At 31.1% G+C, this 20,003-nt stretch overlaps 1 protein-coding gene across 1 annotated transcript; it reads right to left on the minus strand.

Moving 5' to 3' along the window:
• Positions 1-4,793: 4,793 nt before the first annotated feature.
• LOC139100584 (tyrosine-protein kinase Dnt-like) lies at positions 4,794-18,792 on the minus strand. The gene is made up of 4 exons (XM_070653234.1): positions 18,288-18,792; positions 5,889-7,204; positions 5,738-5,814; positions 4,794-5,658 (listed from the first exon to the last, which is right to left on the minus strand). Exons 1-4 carry the CDS (start codon positions 18,397-18,399, stop codon positions 5,547-5,549), a joined length of 1,617 nt encoding a protein of 538 aa, XP_070509335.1. The 5' UTR covers positions 18,400-18,792; the 3' UTR covers positions 4,794-5,546.
• Positions 18,793-20,003: the final 1,211 nt, after the last annotated feature.

The following is a 20,003-nucleotide window of genomic DNA, read 5'->3' on the forward strand; positions in this document are numbered from 1 at the left end:
GATGAAAAAAAAATCTTTATCTAGGTTCTGAATTTCCTGTATTTAAGAGTGAATAACAAAACGAAGAAAATCTTTTTTTGAGAATTTTAAAATTGTGAAAATTGAGGCTGGTGGCGGTAGTTTGAAGGTGTGACTGAGTTGTGAAGGTCAAGCAGTGAAGAGATGAGAGGGTATGATGAGGTATTGGAATGGACAATTGTAGATCAAACTGACAAGCTGAGTGTCTAGTCAGATTCAATCCTGATTCCGAGTATCTGATGAGTTAATATGGAACGGTTAGCTTTATAGTAATTAGACGGGCTTGGTGGAAAGCCAGATATGATTTAGAACAGACAAAACAACGCTGAATCCTTATTTTGGTGACATATGGCTCCATATCCAGGGATAAATTCCCAGTTCTTCCTTTAGCTAATCAGAGCAGCATGCTGTTTGGATATATTGATGACTAGACTTTAGAATACCCTCTGACGTCTACATGATGCCAGATTTTGGACTGTTCTCTTCGGTAGTAAATGATATTTGTCGGATAATCCCCTAAAATAAGCTTAATTTCGAAGACATAAATGCGCTCTAATCCACCAAACTCAAAAATACCCTCCAAAATTCAAAACTCTTCTGCTCACCAAAAATGTGCTTCATCCTATCTTTCAAATTAAGTCAGGGATTCTTTTTGCTCATCTCCGCCCACTCATTTCAATTCTCTATCGTAGATATTTTAAAGTATAAAATAGGATGTAGCAACATAAGACGAAGACGATGAAGGCAAAAAATATTTCCTATCCTTAATATTATTCACATGAAAGCTTAGCATGAAATCTAAAATGAAATTTTTGAGGCGATAATCCTCTGAGCCTTTGGATTCTTGATAAGGATACTGTAACTTTATGTAAAGTTTATTAACTTTTCTTTTATTTTTCAACTTCCATTCTACTCCATTTACTGCAAAGCTTTCATCTTTTATTGTTATTTTTGATATTCAATTCAGTTCCTCCTAACTTTTATGCCGTTAATAATCATTGATTTCTAATACCTACTGCATTATATTCCTATGTTTTATGGCTTTAAATGGATGAAGAAAAAAAAATATTTTAATTAAATGACCGTGCGTGCTCGGGTTCGATGAGATGATGATTGAATCCTTACCTTTTTCTATCGCAATACTCCGTTTTAATGTCTACAGCACGTTTTTCTAGCTCGCTTAAAAAGAGCAGATATATAAAAATAGAATAGGAAAGAGGAAAAATTAATAAAGTAAAGAGTGCTGATGCTAGAGGTGGATACTGGATACTTTTGATGCATGCTGTGCCTGCTGATTACTTTTTTACGGGTTGACAGTTTAGGACAGGGGTGTAGATAGGGTAATTAGCCTTTAGGGTGGACTTAAGGTCAGATGGGCTTGCAATTAAGTTACAAATTATCAAACAGACATGGATACATTGACTAACAATCAGATGGTAGCACAAACGAGCTTACAATTAGAAGGATGGACAAATCAAGCACATGAATTAACCTGAACTCAAAATCTGATGTCACGGTGTCTTTAGGACAACTTTGCATTTTACGACAATGTCTCGATGACCTAGCAAACAAGATATGCTGTATGAGAAGAGAAGCTACACTGTTAATGTCAATGATCCAGTCAAAGCATGTCCAACTACGTCACTGATCTGGATGAATGCAGTGAAATTTAATATTGAAGCTTTAACATTCTCACAGGAACAAAGTTTCACATTATTAAGGATAATATACCTTTTTAAATAGGAACTTATGCTACCATATTTCCATATCCTTAATCCCCATAATTATACTATTATACAAGACCATTATGATATTAAAAAACATAACCAGCATCACATAGAGTCTCCACATCTAGATATTATATTTAAAAATACAGACCAAATAACACATTCGCGAGAAAGAGAGTGAGGTAGACATTATATGCAAATACCCCACAGGTTTTTCAAATGAAGCAAAAAGAAATCCGGGCGAGCAGTTTGATAGAAGCAAACAAGACGAGAATTGAATATCATCCAATTATCAACTTTTTTTTTCTGTTCTGTTTGTATTGGAGATTTTTTTTTTTCAATTACTCTTTCCTCATCCATCCATCTCTTGTTGAGTTCTTTTCCTTTTCCCGCAGTTCGAGAATTAAACGAGCGCTGAAACGATGATTGGGAAAACAAACAATAATTATGAATAATTATCTTGGTTGCATCCTGCAGCAAAACCTGCGCTATTTTTTCTTCTTCTTTTTCTTTTTGCGTTCTTGAGCAATTTTTAGTTATAATTTTATATAGTGGAGGATATTAAGGTTGACTTGTTAATTGGTTGAGTATTGAACGCATTTCTTGTGTTTTGGAAGATCAGTTAACGAATTTTTGGATTTTGAAATCAAAATGGAAGATTTTTTTTCAACTTCGAAAAGTTTTTTGTGAATTTCTCGACAGCAATAGAAGGAATTAGGCATGTTATTGAATATTCTTGAAGAAAAAAGTGGCAAAATACAGATAAAAGCATTTTGAAGGTCAAAAATAGTTCATGCCTCAAATAAATCAATAAATAAGAAAATTCAAAATGGCGACCTCTCACCTCAAAAAGTTTCTATCAAATTATTCGCAATTAACCATCAAATTTCTCTCAAAACTTCATAAATCACCTCAAAAAAGATGGCAAACGTTTATTAACCTAAACAGCATGCACAAAATACCCAGCGCTAACAAATTTGGTTATACAAACAAGACAATCTGAACGCCCAATCACTTCATGTACTTCCATAAATTGCAACTTAAAAAGAAAAAAAAAACGAAATCATCATCATGCTGGTTGCAGAGCCTCGTAAAGATCGTAATCACGGGTTTTCGACATATTTTGTTTTGTTTCGCATGTTTAAGACGTGATTCTTTCAACTTGCAAACGAGATATTTCCACCAGATCGATGTCTTGATTTATTGCAATGCAAATTATGCCATAATTAAATGCTATCTCGGCAAATTGCCCTTTTTTTTAGGTTCCGTTGTCTGTTTCGTTTTTTTTTTTTGCATAATTGATATATTCATATACATAAATATTAAAATCAATGGAGCCAAAATTTCACCATGGCAATAAACATATTTTATGCCTCTCATCCTCATTATTAAGTAATTTCGGAAAATTAAATGCGATTTTTTTTTTTTTTGCTTTGTGTATGCTGTATATGTTGGATATAAATATTAAGCTCTTTTTTTTCTTTCTCCCCCCTTTCTCCGCATAAGCACATCAAACAGCCAACAAAAGAAAGCAGTAGGAGCAATAATAGATGAATCGATGGACTGCAGCAATAAATATATACATTCAGGCAAAAGGCAATGAATTTTGATGGCTCATTTTTGTGCTGCAATTTCATTATGCGTCGTCGTATTTCTCTTCTGTGTGTCTATTCTATTGTTAAATTTATTTCAATGTAAAATATAAAAAATAAAAAAAAAAAGATTGTGAAGTTTATAAAGCATAAATTTAAATGGTGCAAAATAATGAGTTCGGAATGGTTGAATGGTCTTTATGGGCGGATTATTAAAATAATCAACAAATATAAAATGTGAAAAAGAGAAGGAGATGTAGTTGTGGAGGAGCAAATTCATTATATGTGATTGTTGGAGTTTGGGAGGCATCCATTCAGAATAAATATAGTAAATTGAGAGAACATTTTGGAGACCCAAAAGTTTGAGAGATGAAAGTAGTTGATTGTTGATTTGTGATGGCGCATTTTGTTTTGGGTGAGACTGGTGCCAAGTGGAGATTTTCTGGAAGAGATTTGAGAGCTGATTAAGATGGTGTTGTTGGAGATGTTGTTAAAGACTTCTTGTATATTTGTAGCTTATTTTGAGTATAATATCTACAGAAATGATAATTTAACTTCAATTCATCAATTAAGGCCTCTCATTGACAATTCAACTCACTTTATTCAAAGTCGACTCGGAATTTGTTGGACAAAATTGACTCAAATTGAGTTGACGTTATACAAAATTCGGTTTGAATTCAGCTCAACTTAGCTCAGATTTCTTGAATCCAGAACGCTTTTTATTTGGTTTCAGGGGATTATTAAGAAACAGACAAACATTGCTTTAGCAAAGCTCACCCGAGTAGACAAAAATACGTTAGAACTAGTCATCGAACTTGCCATCAACTGCTTATAATGTATTTTTATCCACTCGTGTCAATTTCAATTAAAATTTTTTATGTATCAACTCGATTTCATGCAAAATTCAATTCAGTTTTGGAATTTGATTTTAAGACAGTTGATTTTTGCTAAATTTGATCTGAATAAACGAGTTGAAGAGCAGAAGAAACAGCTCTGTGACTCGGTGTATTATGATAATATAGGTTCAATTCCTTGTAACGGCTTAGCTTTGAATCCATCATATTAAAATCAATAGGAAACTTAGTCAATTAGTTAAGAGGTGCGTTAATGATAATTTTGTACCAAAAATCATGCTTCTTGTCTGTAATTTGGTAACATTGATGATATTATAAACGAAAACAATCAGCATAGCACTCACCTGAAGTACATACAGCTTACAAAAGTCTGTAAACATAACAAATTTTAAAGACAAATAAACAAACTTTTTCATTTAATTTTCATCAAAAATAACTCTGCAACCGCAGCTCTTCTTCCAATCTCTACTCGAGTAGCTCTTTTAGCAAATTAAATTCATCAGCCAGACAACCATAAACCTCACCGAAAAAAACAGCAATTCCACAATTATAAGCTGAAATCTTGCTCGTAAATTAAATAACAACTTCATAAAAATTTAATGGTTTTTTTTTTTCAAATTATTGATTTTATTTTCTTCATCATTTTAGGCTTATATTTTAATGACACTTTTTCTCATTCTCATTCTTCCTCATCATCATCATCATAATCATCATAAGTATAACTATAGATAGAAAACTACATAAATGTTATAACAAAACACATTCACGCTACTTTCAATTTATTACTTCCCAAAAAAATTATTATTTTATTTTTTTTTATTATTAATGTCAAGGGATGGAAACTTTTTTAAAAATTTTACCAAAAAAAAGTCATTGAAATTAGGCTTGTTAAGTAGGAATTTACAATTTTTTATATAATTTAATTATTTTTATATTTTGACAAATTTAATTTTCAACTTTTTTTTGCAGTAATTTTAAAAAAGTTTCCATCCCTTGGCCTATTTTTTCTCATTTAAAATATAACATTTAATATCACAGAAATGGAAATAAAATAGTTTTACTCGTTTACAGAACTAATTTAAACTCATTTTACTTCGCGCCAAAAATTAAAAATTAGGGATTTTTGTTAAATATATTCAATATATATATACTTTATATGCCTAGTTATTCATTAAAGAATCAATTGCCAATTTACTTCGTAGAAACCTTATTTTCTCAATTTTTATTCTTTACTCTTTGATTTATGTGCTCGCAAACCGAGTCGATAAATTTGGCAGTTAGTCAGTTCAAAAATAAAACAAAAAAATTATAATAATATTCAGCATAACTACTGAATGACGATGTGCTGCTTAATTTCATACATATCGTGTAAGTTGGTTATAAAAATCTTGTAGACAGAATTGTAATTGTTGGAACGTTGGACGTTCGAGAATGGAAACTGCCCAGCAATAAGCCATAATTGTGAATCTGTGAATGGAAAGGAAATACGAGAAAAAATGTTAAAAATTCTGCTGCTTTATGTTGAATTATGTTCAGTAATACTTACAGTTCATCAGGGCAATTGAGTGGTTGGGCTAATCGATATCCATCACGTAAATAATTTTCCATCTCAAAGGCATCAATCTATAGCCAAAAAAATAAAAGGTATGAAATTTAATATCGTAAAGTGCTGTAAATTCAAGCTGCTTGTTACTTACATCAATGTACGGTTGCTTTGCAAGTGTACACAATTCCCAGATGAGAACACCAAATGCCCAGGCATCAGATGCTTCACTAAATTGCTTCTTACTTAATGCCTCAAGTGATAGCCACTTAATGGGTCGATTCTCGCGATCACCAAGACAATGATAATCTTGTGGGAAGAGATCACGTGACAATGAATTGTCTGTCAATTTAACTGATAAATCATCATCAATAACACAATTTCTAGTTGCTATGTCCTTATGAAGGACACCATGTGCATGTAGATGACATATTGCTGATGCTAATTGTGATGACATTTTTACAATTTGAATTGTTGTTAAAGTTCTGGCAATTGGCTCTTGTAAGAATATTTTCAAATTTTTTGTATTATTATCGGCAGCATAAAGTAGAAATGGTGCTGTATGATCCTCAATCGATACACCAAAAACGGATAAAATTCCAACATGACAAGCACCATAAAGATTCATTCCTTCCTGCAACAACAGCGATACCTGCATTTGACTGGCTTGCTGTCCAACTGTTTTAACCATAACGTCCTGAGTCTCATTGTATGTACCACGATAAACACGTCCGAATGTTCCTTCCTGCAATAAGCTTGACAATCGTACGCGACAACGTTGTACGGTTATTTCCGATATGCGACGATGTAACTCTTCCGGCTCAGAGCATTTACTTCGTGGTAATGTGGCATTTGTTGGACATATTGATGGTGCTAGAGATGATGAATGTGTTTGTAAACGTTGAAAGCTTGATGTTCTAACCGGTTGTGATAGATGAGGTTTACGTTTTGCTGGACCACGTGCACAGTAGGCAATTGAAATGAAAACGGCAACCACAATCATTGCAAGAATTCCACCCACAATGAATGTTATGATAGCATTCGGTCTCTTAGGTATTGTTGTAAATAATGTCGTACTATCTGTACTGTCCTCAGTGACTTCACTCTGTAGGCAGATTTTCTTTCTCGTAAATACCAATTCCGTGACATTATTTGTCTCTCGATTGAGTGTCACCTCAATGGATATCGTTATATCAACTTCAGATGACCTTACGCCTGAACATTTCATATCGAGTGCAAATGTCTCTATTTCCTGAGGCATCTCACCAATACGACTGATATTGATTGAGGGTCGTGGCAATACAATTGGATCTGACGTTGCTATATTTATTCGATATGGTAACGGTTTACCCGCCAGACTTTGCCATGTAAATGAAATATCTTTGATATTTGCTGCAACCGGCACCGTGAATTGCAATGCATACTTATTGATTAAGCCTTCACGAACGTAATACAGTTCTGCTGACAATCCTATTATTCAAGAAGAGACAGAAAAAAAAGAAAGAAATAAATGAAATAGTCATAAATTTTTATGATCATTTGAGCATATGCAACTATGCAAACTCAATGTATGCATACAGATGATAAATATTCCTTGATTGCACAGAGAGCAGCAAGCATAAAACGACTAATCTATCCGACAACCGGGGGTTGAGACAAAGAAATAGAAAGAAATTTCGTTATCTACCGACGATGTCGTTAGTTCAGCGCTTTATTTTATTATGTACATGTGAAGAATAAGAGCAAATGTTGGATGTACTTTTTTTGGATCAGGATGGGACACTTGGATGGTTTTTTAGGTTGTGGGGAGGTTAAGTTAGGTTTAGGAGCTAGTTTTATGGTACCAACAGCCAAATTGAGTTCAAAAAGGCTTGTTTAAAGACCAAAAAGTCCTTGCCTGCTCCAAAATTGAGATTTGAACCTACAACCTTGAACATTATGGACCAAGAACTCAATTGAACATGGATCATGATTGAAGACAAGCAATTCCAATTCCATAACTCGCAATAAAGCTTCCTAAACTCCAAAGCGTCTAATCATTCCCATTGTACGTTCTTTATCACATCAATCAGTCTACATACTGCATTAAACTAAACACAATCAACCCGTCTCTCTACCGTTCGCCACGTTCATAGAACCCGCGACAAATGCATAAAGAAACTGTCTTTTTTTTGTATTCCTACACATTCACATTACATGCTTCCATTCAGAACATTTTTATTTATTTTTTTTTGTCAGCGATTCCTCTATTTGTGTATATGTATTTTATGAGAATAATAAAAACATTAAGTTTTATGGTGCGAAGGAATTATTTATATTAAATCGTTTGATGTCAGCCGTCTGCAATAGAAACAAGAGCTGTCTCTTTATTTTTCGTCTTTTTTTTGTTCTAATAATTTTTATATTTTTTTTCTGTTTTAAACCCCCACAATACATCAACAATGTACTTTAATGTTGAAGAATGAGAAATGATAGGAACAAGAAATAAGAAAAATGAGTATAAAAAAATATTATATTTCAATTGTGGGATTTTTCATGTTGATGCGAAATACGACAAATTTTAGTATTATAAGTATAGTAGGATTAAGATTTGAAAAGCTTCCCTTGTTATGGTGTTATGGCATGAAATGAATGAATTTCTTTTGTCCACAAAGAGATTGAATAAAATATCCTCGTAATGATGATGGTAAACAAAAAAATAAGAATAAAGAAGTGAGAATGAGAATGGAATGGCAGCAGAGCAATCGATATGAGGATGATAAGGATGGATTGTGAGGTTATGGGGGTCTAGTTGGGTTATTTTTGTAGATTATTTGAGATGATTTCTGGTTTATTAAGTAGTTAGGACTTGGTTTTGTATACTTTAATAAGTTAAAGTGCCTAAAATTTACAATTTTTCGTTTTAACTGTCAAAAAACATTCAAATTTTAAACATAGCTACCAAAAAGATTTAAAAATCAAATTTAACGGTCAAAAAATATTTGAATTTTACATACAAATCTCAAAACCTGAATCAAACGGTCAAAAATTTGATTTCAATGGTCTAAAATTCAAATTTTCAATTTTAACTGTCAAAATTGATTTAAACTCAAAAATTAACGGTCAAATCTTCAACAACTCAATAAAGCTTCTCCTAACTTGAACTTTTGAGGTCACATCAACCCACTTCTTAAACATCAAAAATAAAATTTCCGCACTAAATCCATGCCTTAATCCTCTATTATTCCAACAAATCCAGCTCAATTTGACACCCCTAGATATGTCTACATCTTGCGATAAAATTCAATTTACTATCTTTGCGCAAAAAAAGAAGGAAGAAGCAGCACAAGAAAATTCTTAAAGAATACTCGATGATAAACTTTTTCAATTTTATCAAAAAAAGTATAAAAGAGAATAAAAAAGGCAGGAGAGGAAATACTTGCACCATAATGCTTGCTCACGGAAGCATAAAAAAGGAATAAATTTTAAGCATCGTAATGTTTTATAATTTTTCATATACCAAATGCCGTAATTGAATTGGAAATATTTCTTATACTTATATGCTATAATATTATATAAAGCATAAACATAAACATAAGCGGGGAAAAAAAATTCTTTTCCAGATAAAGATAAATGAGGATGAAAAAACTTTTCATTTTCCTTGCTACGTTCTTTACATTTTACTGTCTTAGTACGGGTATGCATGCGCAGCTAAAGTTATGGAAGCGTTAAATTTGCAACTTTTTTTTGCGCTTTTTTTTTTGCTGTTCCTCGCTGTTCTGAAGATGTATTCTTATTTGTGTGAAGATGAATTCCACATGAATTCCTATGAATACCTCTCATCATTTTTCTTCATGACATATTCGGATGAAATTGGAGCGAGGCCGTTTGGTGAATTTTGTCAGAATTAAATTGTGCATTTTCAAGCCATTTTTCAGTGTTGTTAGCAACCTGAGTGATGCGACACACTAGTGTCACTTTAATGTCAGTTTAGTGTAACACCAGTGTCTCTTTAGTGTAATACTAGAATCACTTTAGTGTCAAACTAGTGTTGCTCTAGTGTCACTTTAGTGTCGCACCAGTGTCGTTCTAGTGTCACACTGGTGTGAGATTGGTATTAACGTTGATGTTTTAAAAGAAATATCCTCCAAATTTCTAGTTCCTTATATCAAGTTTGTATCCCTCCAATCTTTAATTGAAACCCTCCATTGAGCTGTTATGCTGAATAATATTCAATAAATTCGCTCATGTCGGGGAAATGATTTTTTTATTAAAGCGGAAATTTGTTTGAACTTGAAAATATTTTTATTGAACTGATTTTATTGCTGGCCTTTAACATTATTTTATGTAGCTTATTTATATCAACAGTCAATTTTAATGTTGGGACAAATTTCCCTCAATTTAAATATTTTATTTCAATGCATTTCTATTTATACCTAAAACATTTAATTCAATAGAAAAAAGTCTTGAATGAAAAGGTTAAATTCTACCTAAAATTGCCTAAAAATATTTTAATAAATTATGCATTGATATTATTGAAATTAGAATGGGAAGGTTCACCTTCCGAGAATTTTTGGTCGACAGCTTGATTGATTTGTATCTTATTTATTTGTTATTTATAAATTCTGACACGGATATTCAACAAAGTTGCATAAATTTAAATTTTTAATGTTAAGCAGTGCTTAATTGAGTAAAGAATATGCACGTCAGGTACCCAAAATCATTAGCAAAAGTACAATGTTGTGGTGATGCTTCCGAGAAGTTTAATTTGGTATGAAAATTGTATTTTAGGTTAGAATGTTTAACTAAGTTGTGGGCAATTGATCAACGCCTTGTTTGTAAGCCTCTACTAAAGCCAAAAACGGCATACTGTTGAAGGATGATACCTAGTACCACCTGGAAGTTGGATAAAATTGAAAAATATGCTATAATTGCTCAAAAACCACTCAAACTCTCTCCCAACAATTTAAATTCTTCTTCAAATTGCGCATTTAAGACAATTTTATAGATGCACCCCAATTTCACCCCAAATAAAAATTTAAACAATCCCAAAAACAATTCAGTCCATTAAAAACATAAACACAAATTTTCAAAAGCAATAAAAAATTCACAATTTTCCCCCCAAAATTCATCAAAGGGACCCCTCAAAAGATATGTTTTTGTAGAATTTCTCATTTTATATGCACGAGCAAAAAAAGCAAAGACATTATATTAATCAATCCAACTCCCTTTATGTGCATTACCGACACTCATAATTTCTAACTTTTTATGATTCTTTTGACAATTGCGGTGATATTTTACATGACTTTATTGCAATAAATTTCTCTCTTTTTTCTGCACTCGTAATATTTTGTTCGTGGGTTTCAGCCCGAGCAGCACATATTGAGAAGGTGACGTAAAGGAGTTTTAAAGGCAAAAAACTAGAGCATTTTTCATTTGGTGGCAATTGAATGAAGAGGAACCTGCCAGGTAAGGGGTATGCTCTTGAGAGCTAATGCACTAGATGAGCATGCTCTTGATCGTTCATCCCAGCTTACTCTGCTCCTGATAGCACGCTCTATGCCTGCTTGGGTTAGCGCACTCTTTTAAAACACCATGACGGACCCTTCTTCATTTGTGTGACTCGGGCTTGTATGTGAAGGGCTGACTATTCATTCTTATAATAATAATCTGATTCATAATACACGCGATACTCATTCCTTACGGATGATATAATTCTTTAAAGAAATATGAATATTTTTTTATTACCCAAAAAAAAATTTTTTTTTTATTTCTTGTGGCTTTCTCATGTTTCAAGGAAGAATTAAATACAAGAAACTATATTGTCACGTTGATTCTCATATATGCGTTATCGCGCAAAGACAATCTGTTGCTCTTTTTACAATCTCTCATTCTCATGTTTCTCTCCACTCCTTTATTTCTTATTTCATTATTTTTTATATTTTATTTTTGTAGTTTTTTTTTTGCTGTCATGTCGAGTCGAGGGACTTTTTGTCTCTTTCTTATTCTTCCCAAAAAAACAGACTCCCGTAGCGCACCGAAAATGAATTTCAACAGAACCCAGAAAAAAAAACATTGTTGCCTGTTGCACAAATACATATAGTCAATAAAAGATCGTTTACTTCGTGGAATGAAGCTATACTTTTGGTATTGTCAGACTGTCACTTTCATTTGGTGGGTTTTACATGTTTCTGAGAATCTCAACTGCCACCTACCGGTTTTGTTTTGAGGACAATTATTGTACCTTTGTACAGGAAGACATTTGCGGGTGGATTCCCCTTGGTGATGAGCATACATGGGGGTTAGAGATTTTGACAGATAAAGATGTCACAAAGGTGCTTTGTTGGACGGATTAGTCTGATTTAATCTGGCAGAATTTTAAAATTGTCTAGACGAAGTTTTTTTTGACAAATCTTGTTAAGAAGAATTGATTGCTTTATCAAGCTGGTTATATTTGGGTCTATTTTTGTATTGGATGTGATTCTTTTTGGAGATTATGATGTCTTGATGGAGATTTGATGGCAAAGGAAAGGCTTTGTGTCACAGTTTGAACTATATTAGCTGATAAGGTATATAAAACAGTTTCTGGGAGCTTCTAACTCAATTAGTCATGTCATAAGCTACGGACAACTCACAAAGAGATGTTTTATTGACTATACTAAGCCTTAAAGGAATTAAAATGGTTAAACTGACAAAAGGTTTGTATGATATCAACTTAGGAACAAGTTCAAGTGTTAATCTAGCCTGAAGCTATCACTAAGTCAACTTCAAGCCAGTAATTGCTATTTATCCAAAGCTAACAACCCCAGAAACAATACCAAGAACAATCTAAAGCCTCACAAAGTTCAAAAAACCTCAAAAAGTCACAAATTAAGCTCCAAAAACTCATCATCTAATAAGATTATTTCATAAAAATCTCATTAATGTTAAGCAGCCTAGTTACAAGAACCCCATATAATCTAAAAATTAAGAAAAATCATCCAGTCATTCCCATAGTAACCCGTCGTCAAAATCTCATGACAACTCCCCAAATAAATCCTCTAAAAAGAATTCATCCTTCAACAAAGAGTGACTTTCTGTCACTCGGGATGTAAAAAAAAAAGTAATGCTGTATGTCTCCACCACTCCTCGTGACGTCTACATATTGTGTCTTACGGCATCAAGACAGTACAACTGTATTTATGCGATATTAAGTACTTCTTAACTTGTCGTGTTCTTTAGTACCTTACTGTTCTCAATATATATATTTTTATTGTTGTTGCTGTATGAAAAGCCATAAAACATTTCTTTTCCCCAAACACTCATGCAACAACACGATGAAATAATATTTTTTTTTTGGCGAGGAATAAGAATGAAATGTACGGAGTGAGAGATAAGAATTCCCCCGAGGCTGGTTGAAATGATTTTCTTTTCTTTCTGTTACATACGTATGAAGGAATGAGAAAGAAGAATAAAAAATCTGTTTCAATTTCTGGTTTTTACAGTACTTCCTTCCTTCCTTTCTTTCATTTCATATCCTCGGCTGGATGTTTTTTAATTAATTGCAAATGACTTAAGTAATATTTAAAGGAACGCGAGAAAAGATTATAAAATCCATAAGTATAATAACACCTTAAAGAGCTTAACACACAGCAGTGAAAGAGCAATACCGTAATCATGAATCGCTACCTGAATTTTTTTCTTCTCTTTATACTTTTTTTTTTTTGTTTAAACTGCGACTGCTGTTGGAGCAAATTAATCTCATACTTTATGAGATTTTTGGCGCGTTTGAAGGCAGCTTTATTTAACTTATATTATTATTATTTTCTCTTATAACGAGCTATAAATGCAAACAAGATATGGAAAGAAGAAAAGAAAAAGTAGTGATAAAGTTTGATGCTAGAATGAGATTTTCTAGTTATTTGATGATGTGATTATTTGAGGGTATTGAGCGCTGTTTTTGAGTCTAGGAGGGATTTTGGAAGTGGATGTGGAAGATTGTGAGGTATTTTTGAGGTTAAAGGTTGATGGATGATACCTAGTTACACCTGGAAGTTGGGAATTGCAATTTTTGACAGAAATTGGCAAGATTTTGAATGTTTTAGCAATTACAAGACTTAAGTATGAATATTAAGTTTATTTTGAGTAATTCTATAACTGGATTAACAATTATGAACATGTCTACTCAATAATAGCACCTCCTATAGATGCCTGAAGCTATTTACAACTAGTTTGAGCAAATTAGTGTATTTTCACACTTAATAAGTGGACATTTGTCATACATTGACTATATTATCAATAAAACTCATTATTCAATCAATGTAAACTCTAAATAGTCAACCTTGATCACTAATAAGTCAACCAACTCATCAACTACCTCAATCATCCCATCAACCAGCCATCCAACATTCCAAAAACTCACTCAACAGCAAAATTTCATCTGAATTTCCATTTATAGCATCTAGTTTACATCTAGCCATAGTCAAACTGAATACCAATCCACATTCTCTTCGATAGACTAACTGCATTGAAAAATGAGTTTTTTTCCTTTATCTTATTTCTTTAACGATGTACGTCTTTCTGTTACTCATTCGTAATTCTTCTTTTATTCCTTTAAGACAAAAATCGTGTTGGACCAACACTTGCGTGCCAAGATAAACAGGTCTTTTTAAGAATAAAACGACGACGACGACGACGAGAAGAGAAAACTGGGAATTGGAATTGTTGGATTGAAAAAAGGAGAGAAAAAGAAAGAATCGACGCATCTCTCGGGGAAGACATAGTCGTGGTGTACAGTCTTAGTCCATAAACCAGTTCTCTTCTCTCCTTTTCTTTCTTCTACACATTCTTTTTTTGGTTCTTTTTTTTTTGTTTTGAAATTGCTTCATTTTTATTGCTTTCATATGCTTTAAACAAGAACGGTTTTTTAGAAAAAATAAAAGAGTCGAGAGACTAACAAGGCATGAGATGTGATGGAGAATATATGTATAAAATAATAATAATAAAAATCAGAACGAGACTTTGATTTATAAATAGTTAAATGAGGAATATAAATTTTAAAGGGGCAAAAAAAAAAATTGGTATTTTGACATAGACGAGCTCGTTTGGAAATGACTAAAGAATGGGTCGAGAGGTTAACTTTTTTGTAAATTGTTCCAACAGTTCATTGAACAGTTGAAGTGGATTGGAATGGAATAGGCGGTAAATTTGTTGACTTTTTGATGAGTTTTGAGTGCTGATTTTTAGAATTTTTGTTGTTTTTTGTTGGTTTTTTGAATTCTTTTTTTAAATTTTAAGTTTTTTTAAATTTTTCAATATTTATTAAATTTTTTAATTTTTATTAAATTTTAAAATTCTTTTAAATTTTCAAAATTTTTTTAAAGTTTTCAATACTTTTTTAAATTTTTAATATTTTTTAAATTTTTTGATATTTTTTTTTAATATTTCTTAAATATTATTCAAATTTTTATTTTTTTTAAATTTTGTAGTATTTATTAAATTTTCTAAAATTGTTAATATTTTCAATAATTTTAAAAAAAAACTTTAATTATAAAAAATTTAAAATTTAAAAAAAAAGTTTAAAACTCAACCTAAAATGTAAAATTAAACAATATTGGCACTTATCACCTTAAAAATCCAATAACAATTCACTTAAAATCACATAAAAAATTCACAACATTCCCCATCCATCACCAAAAAAAATATAAAAAACAACCTCAAATCACCTTTTTTTTTCTAATTTAAAAGCATTACTGCTTTTATGGTTTATTATGCTTATTATTATCAATACATGAAAATAGTAAAATTTACAAAAGTATATAAGTTCATTTTATAAGAAGCAATAGAAATAGAAATTCTGAAATATATCTTAATTTTCGACGATAATATTTTTAACGACTTTAAATTATTTGAAAATTTAACGGAAAAAATAAATTTGAAATTTTTTGCTCAGTTTTGGCAGTTATATGCTCAGTTTCAAAAATTTGAATTTAGTATTTTTTTTACGTATATCTTTTGAAGAAAAAATAATTGTAAATATTAAAATTCCTGAGGAAAAGAAGGATTAAAATGGACTTTGAGAAATGTAAAACGTTACTAGCAGTTTACCCTACAAATCAGCGCATTCATCGTCATCAATTTGGTATTCATTATCATCACAGGAAAAATTTTCATCAAATTTACATCTAATTGCTTTTTTATCATCAAAACTTAATTGATAATATTCGTTGTTGTAGGTTTGTGTCGCTGATACGGTACAATTGAAGTCTCTGAGCTTATTTATCCAATTGAGTTTACATAAGTAATCTCCCTGATTTTGACACTTATCACCTTAAAAGTCCAATAACAATTCATGTTTAAAATCACTTTGACTCTGTATCTAAAAAAATTCACAACATTCCCCATCCATCGGGAATCAGCTGATCGTGTGTAAATTTCTTTGCCTTAAAAAAGAATGATTCAAAAATATAATTATTTGCTCTGCGAAACAACCTCAAATCACCTCATTTCCTCAAACAAATCAAGAATTTTAAGTGAGAAATTTTCAAGCTTAAAAATTTTTGTCATATTTCCACATCCCATTTCATTGTGTACAAACTGAAAATATTAACATTTCTCAAATCACTGTTAGACTGTGTAAATATTTATCACAAAGAATTCTTTAGCGTGCGAAAAAGAAACGACATTGATGGAAATAAAACGTAAACTGTGTAAATATTTATCACAAAGAATTCTTTAGCGTGCGAAAAAGAAACGACATTGATGGAAATAAAACGTAAACAAAAAAATTTGAAGAAATTTTCATCAAATTAAAAGATTTTTTTGAGTTTGACATGAGTTTTTATTGTCTTCATTAGAGTTGATGAATAATTGATGGACGACAGTGATGGGTGATGTTAATCGTGGTAGATTTAGAGAGATTATTGTGGGGGATTTGTGATTTAAATTGTAGGATTATAAATTAAATGGAAAGAATTTAGAAAGATTGAGAATTTTACAAAATTTAAAAATTGTTTTAATTTAAAAATTAAATTTTCAAATTTTTTTCTAATTTTCTAAATAAAAAATTTAAATTTTTAAAAATTTTAAATTGAATTTCAAAATTTGAAAATATTTTCAAAAATCAACCAATTAAATTTTCATCCGAAAATCATAAATCACATAAAAATTTTAACAATCATCACAAAAAATTCAATAAAATGTCAATTAAATTGGCAAACTTAAAGGAATAATTTTATAGCTTTTGTTTATTAAGCCACAAAATTGCTCATAAATTCCCATGATTTATTTGTTGTTTACTTAATAAAAACTTTATTCAATTTAATTTGGTCATTTTTTTGCTCTTATCAATTTATTCGTATTTTTACAACTCTTTTATATTTCCGCTCGTCTCGCGACTTTTTTGATAATTTTTATTTTTTATTTTCCGTTTATTAATTTAATTAATGTTTTTAATCACTGTTAAAAATTACGCATAAGGAACATTCATCATTTTTTGACGTTGCTCGAAGTATTTTTAAATCTTTTAATGATGATGAATTTATGATGTTTTTGGGTATTTTTTTGGAAATATTGAAAAGTTTAAAATTGATGTTTTAATTCTTGGAAATTGAATTTATTTTTGAATTTATGTTTTGAAGAGTTTTTTTTGACTTTTTTAATGTTATGAAATTTGAAGCAATTTTTTAAATGATTTGAATTTGTTTGGCAATTTTCAATAATTTCTCTTATTTTTTTAAATGTTTTGATCAAACTAGATTCTTGACAATATGAATTTTAACGACTGTATTCTCAAACTTCATCAAAAATCACTTAAAAATCCATAAAAATTCATATTAAAATTTGAAAAAATTCACAAATTTCAATTCACAAAATCTCACAAATTCACATCCAGAACCCCCAAAAAGTCATCAACAATTCACAAAAGATTATCGATTTCCATCCAATACCACGCAAGAAGGAATTCCGACCTATGATAATACACATAAATTTTCCATGTCTCACACAAAATCTTAACCTTTTTTTTCTTCATTTCCGCACACAAAAAATGTCCAAAAAGACACTAAAATTTTGCTCCAAAAAAAATATCAAATTCATGTCCATTGCGACACGCACACATCAATTTGTGCTAATTTGTTTCCTCAATCCATAATTCCTCAACTCAACTCAATCTCATTAAATATTAATCAAAGTAATTTTTTCTCCTCAAACACACAACAAAATCTCAAATATTGAGGCATTAGAAGTTTGCTTAATGAGCAAGCAATTCAACAACATGTCATAAAAGCAGTTATCGATCGTAAGTTATAATCGAGTTTTGTGGACTGTTTACTATTGGATATAAACATAAAGAAATGCTTTATTTTTCATATGAAATATATGAAATTGAAATAAATATTTTATGATCCTATGTACATACATAGCATCGATAACGACTTATTTAGTGCATTTGGAGTGGATTTATAGGAATTGACTGTTTATTTACAACAACAAAAAACTCGTTTGCTCATAATCTGATATATATATTTTGTCAAATTATCAAGCTGCAATCGGCCTCAAGGAATGTTCGATATCATATATCATTACACACACTTACCTAGTAATCTCATAGTTTCGTGCTCGTTAAGGTATAAATTGAATGATCCATAAGCGGTTGATAAGAGTAAAAATAATCCACATAGTTGCAGTAAATTCCTCATTTTGTACATTTTTTTTTTTGATTTTCTAATTTATTTTTTAGATTTTAAATAATTTAATTCAATTAATTTTCACACTTAATGAAGAAAATTTTAATTCTGTGTATTTAGTTACGCTAGTTGCTTATCATAATGCTTATTTATAATTTTTTTGCTAGAAAATTTTCTATTTTATTTCACTTCTTTCATCACTTCACTCTCATTGAGTTCTTTTCAAATATTTTCACATTTAGTTCACTTATATCCACATATATATAGTCCTCGTATATCCAAAATGATGATTTGATGAAGATGTCATTAAAAATTATTTATTTCAATTTTTTTAGATTCTTTTGAAATTATAAAAAAATTTATTTCATTTATTTCTGTCGAGACGAAAACTTTTTCACGTCTTAACTGTACGAGTTCACTCAAACGACTGAGAAATTATTATTTTGAGAACCGGCAAAACATGTGAATTGTCGGTGAGAGAAGGAAAATGTTTTTTTAATTTTTTGAGAGTGAGATAAAAGTTTGAAAACCTTAAAAGTTGTAAGGTTCTCAATTTCTCTCAATTTTGAGACAATCCCAATGTCGGATTTCCATACACATACGCACATGCAAGTCTTAATCTTCAAAAGCAGGCTCAACACAATTTATCTCTGACAGTTTCTTGGTAATGTCAATCATCATCGGTCTGACAGATTTTTTCCATTTCCTTCAAGCCATTCCATAAATTACTCAAGAAACATATGGTCACACACTTTACCAGAGACGATGTCCAGTACAAAATATTTTGTCAGATATTTTTATGTTGTTTGCATAAGAAAAATGAAAATAAATTTTATGCAGGATGGCATGTAGTCGGCTCTTTTTTTTTCATTTCTTCTTATTTCAATTCTAGTCCTTATCCATAACTTTTTTTGTGTTGTGTTGTAAGGCAATTTGGGTAAAGTGGTGGAGACAGTTGTGTCCATTTTTTTGGAGTGAAATTTGACCGTTTGCCAATTTTTTTTTGCATGTGTTTTGGTATATGCTGTGTAATTTAAATTTAAATCTTGAATGCTGTTGTGTAACAAGTTATGGGCATCTATTTTTGAATCTTCAACTCATCCTTAATTTGGGTAGTTAAAGCACTTATTAAGAGAATTAAGGCATTCATTTTCTCTGATAAAATTTGAAAATTGCTTATTAAAGACTAGTGTTGGTGCTAGTAAGGAAAATGGTGCTGGTTATAAGCCCAAATAGCAAAAATCAGTTAATCATTCCAAAATCAGAACCAAGTTCGACGTGACTACGACTTGATACCGGATTCGGTTTAAATCAGGCACCATATCTTAGCCACATCGGCATGAAGCAGTATTTTCGATCAATTAAGCGACTTGTGCTATTCAGAAAAATCAAATGAGTGACTCGATGCGTCTGATTTCATTTTTTAACGATAGAATGAGCCAAAATGCAGCTGATTCAATGCCGTCAAGGAATTGGTACTGGAAACTGTCAAGTCAGCAATCTAAAGAACGTGGAATCGGGTTGAATCTTAATTTTTCTGTTAGTCCAGAAGTTATGTTGAGAATTCCAATGCGTTTTCCACCAAAAAGTACGGAGTCCCTAAAGTTCTAAAATAATACAGCATA

Source organism: Chironomus tepperi, unplaced genomic scaffold (genome assembly GCF_022539635.2).
Source record: "Chironomus tepperi strain 1889 unplaced genomic scaffold, CSIRO-AGI_Ctep_v1 contig_67, whole genome shotgun sequence".
NCBI classification, from domain to species: Eukaryota; Metazoa; Arthropoda; class Insecta; order Diptera; family Chironomidae; genus Chironomus; species Chironomus tepperi.

What these genes read in the sequence shown, in the direction of transcription:
- LOC139100584 (XM_070653234.1), bottom strand. Translation starts at nt 18,399, where the DNA reads ATGTACAAAATGAGGAATTTACTGCAACTATGTGGATTATTTTTACTC. An exon ending in CGAAACTATGAGATTACTAG is followed by an intron (nt 7,205 to 18,287) that starts GTAAGTGTGTGT and finishes CTTGAATAATAG; the next exon opens with GATTGTCAGCAGAACTGTAT. An exon ending in CTCAATTGCCCTGATGAACT is followed by an intron (nt 5,659 to 5,737) that starts GTAAGTATTACT and finishes TTCCATTCACAG; the next exon opens with ATTCACAATTATGGCTTATT.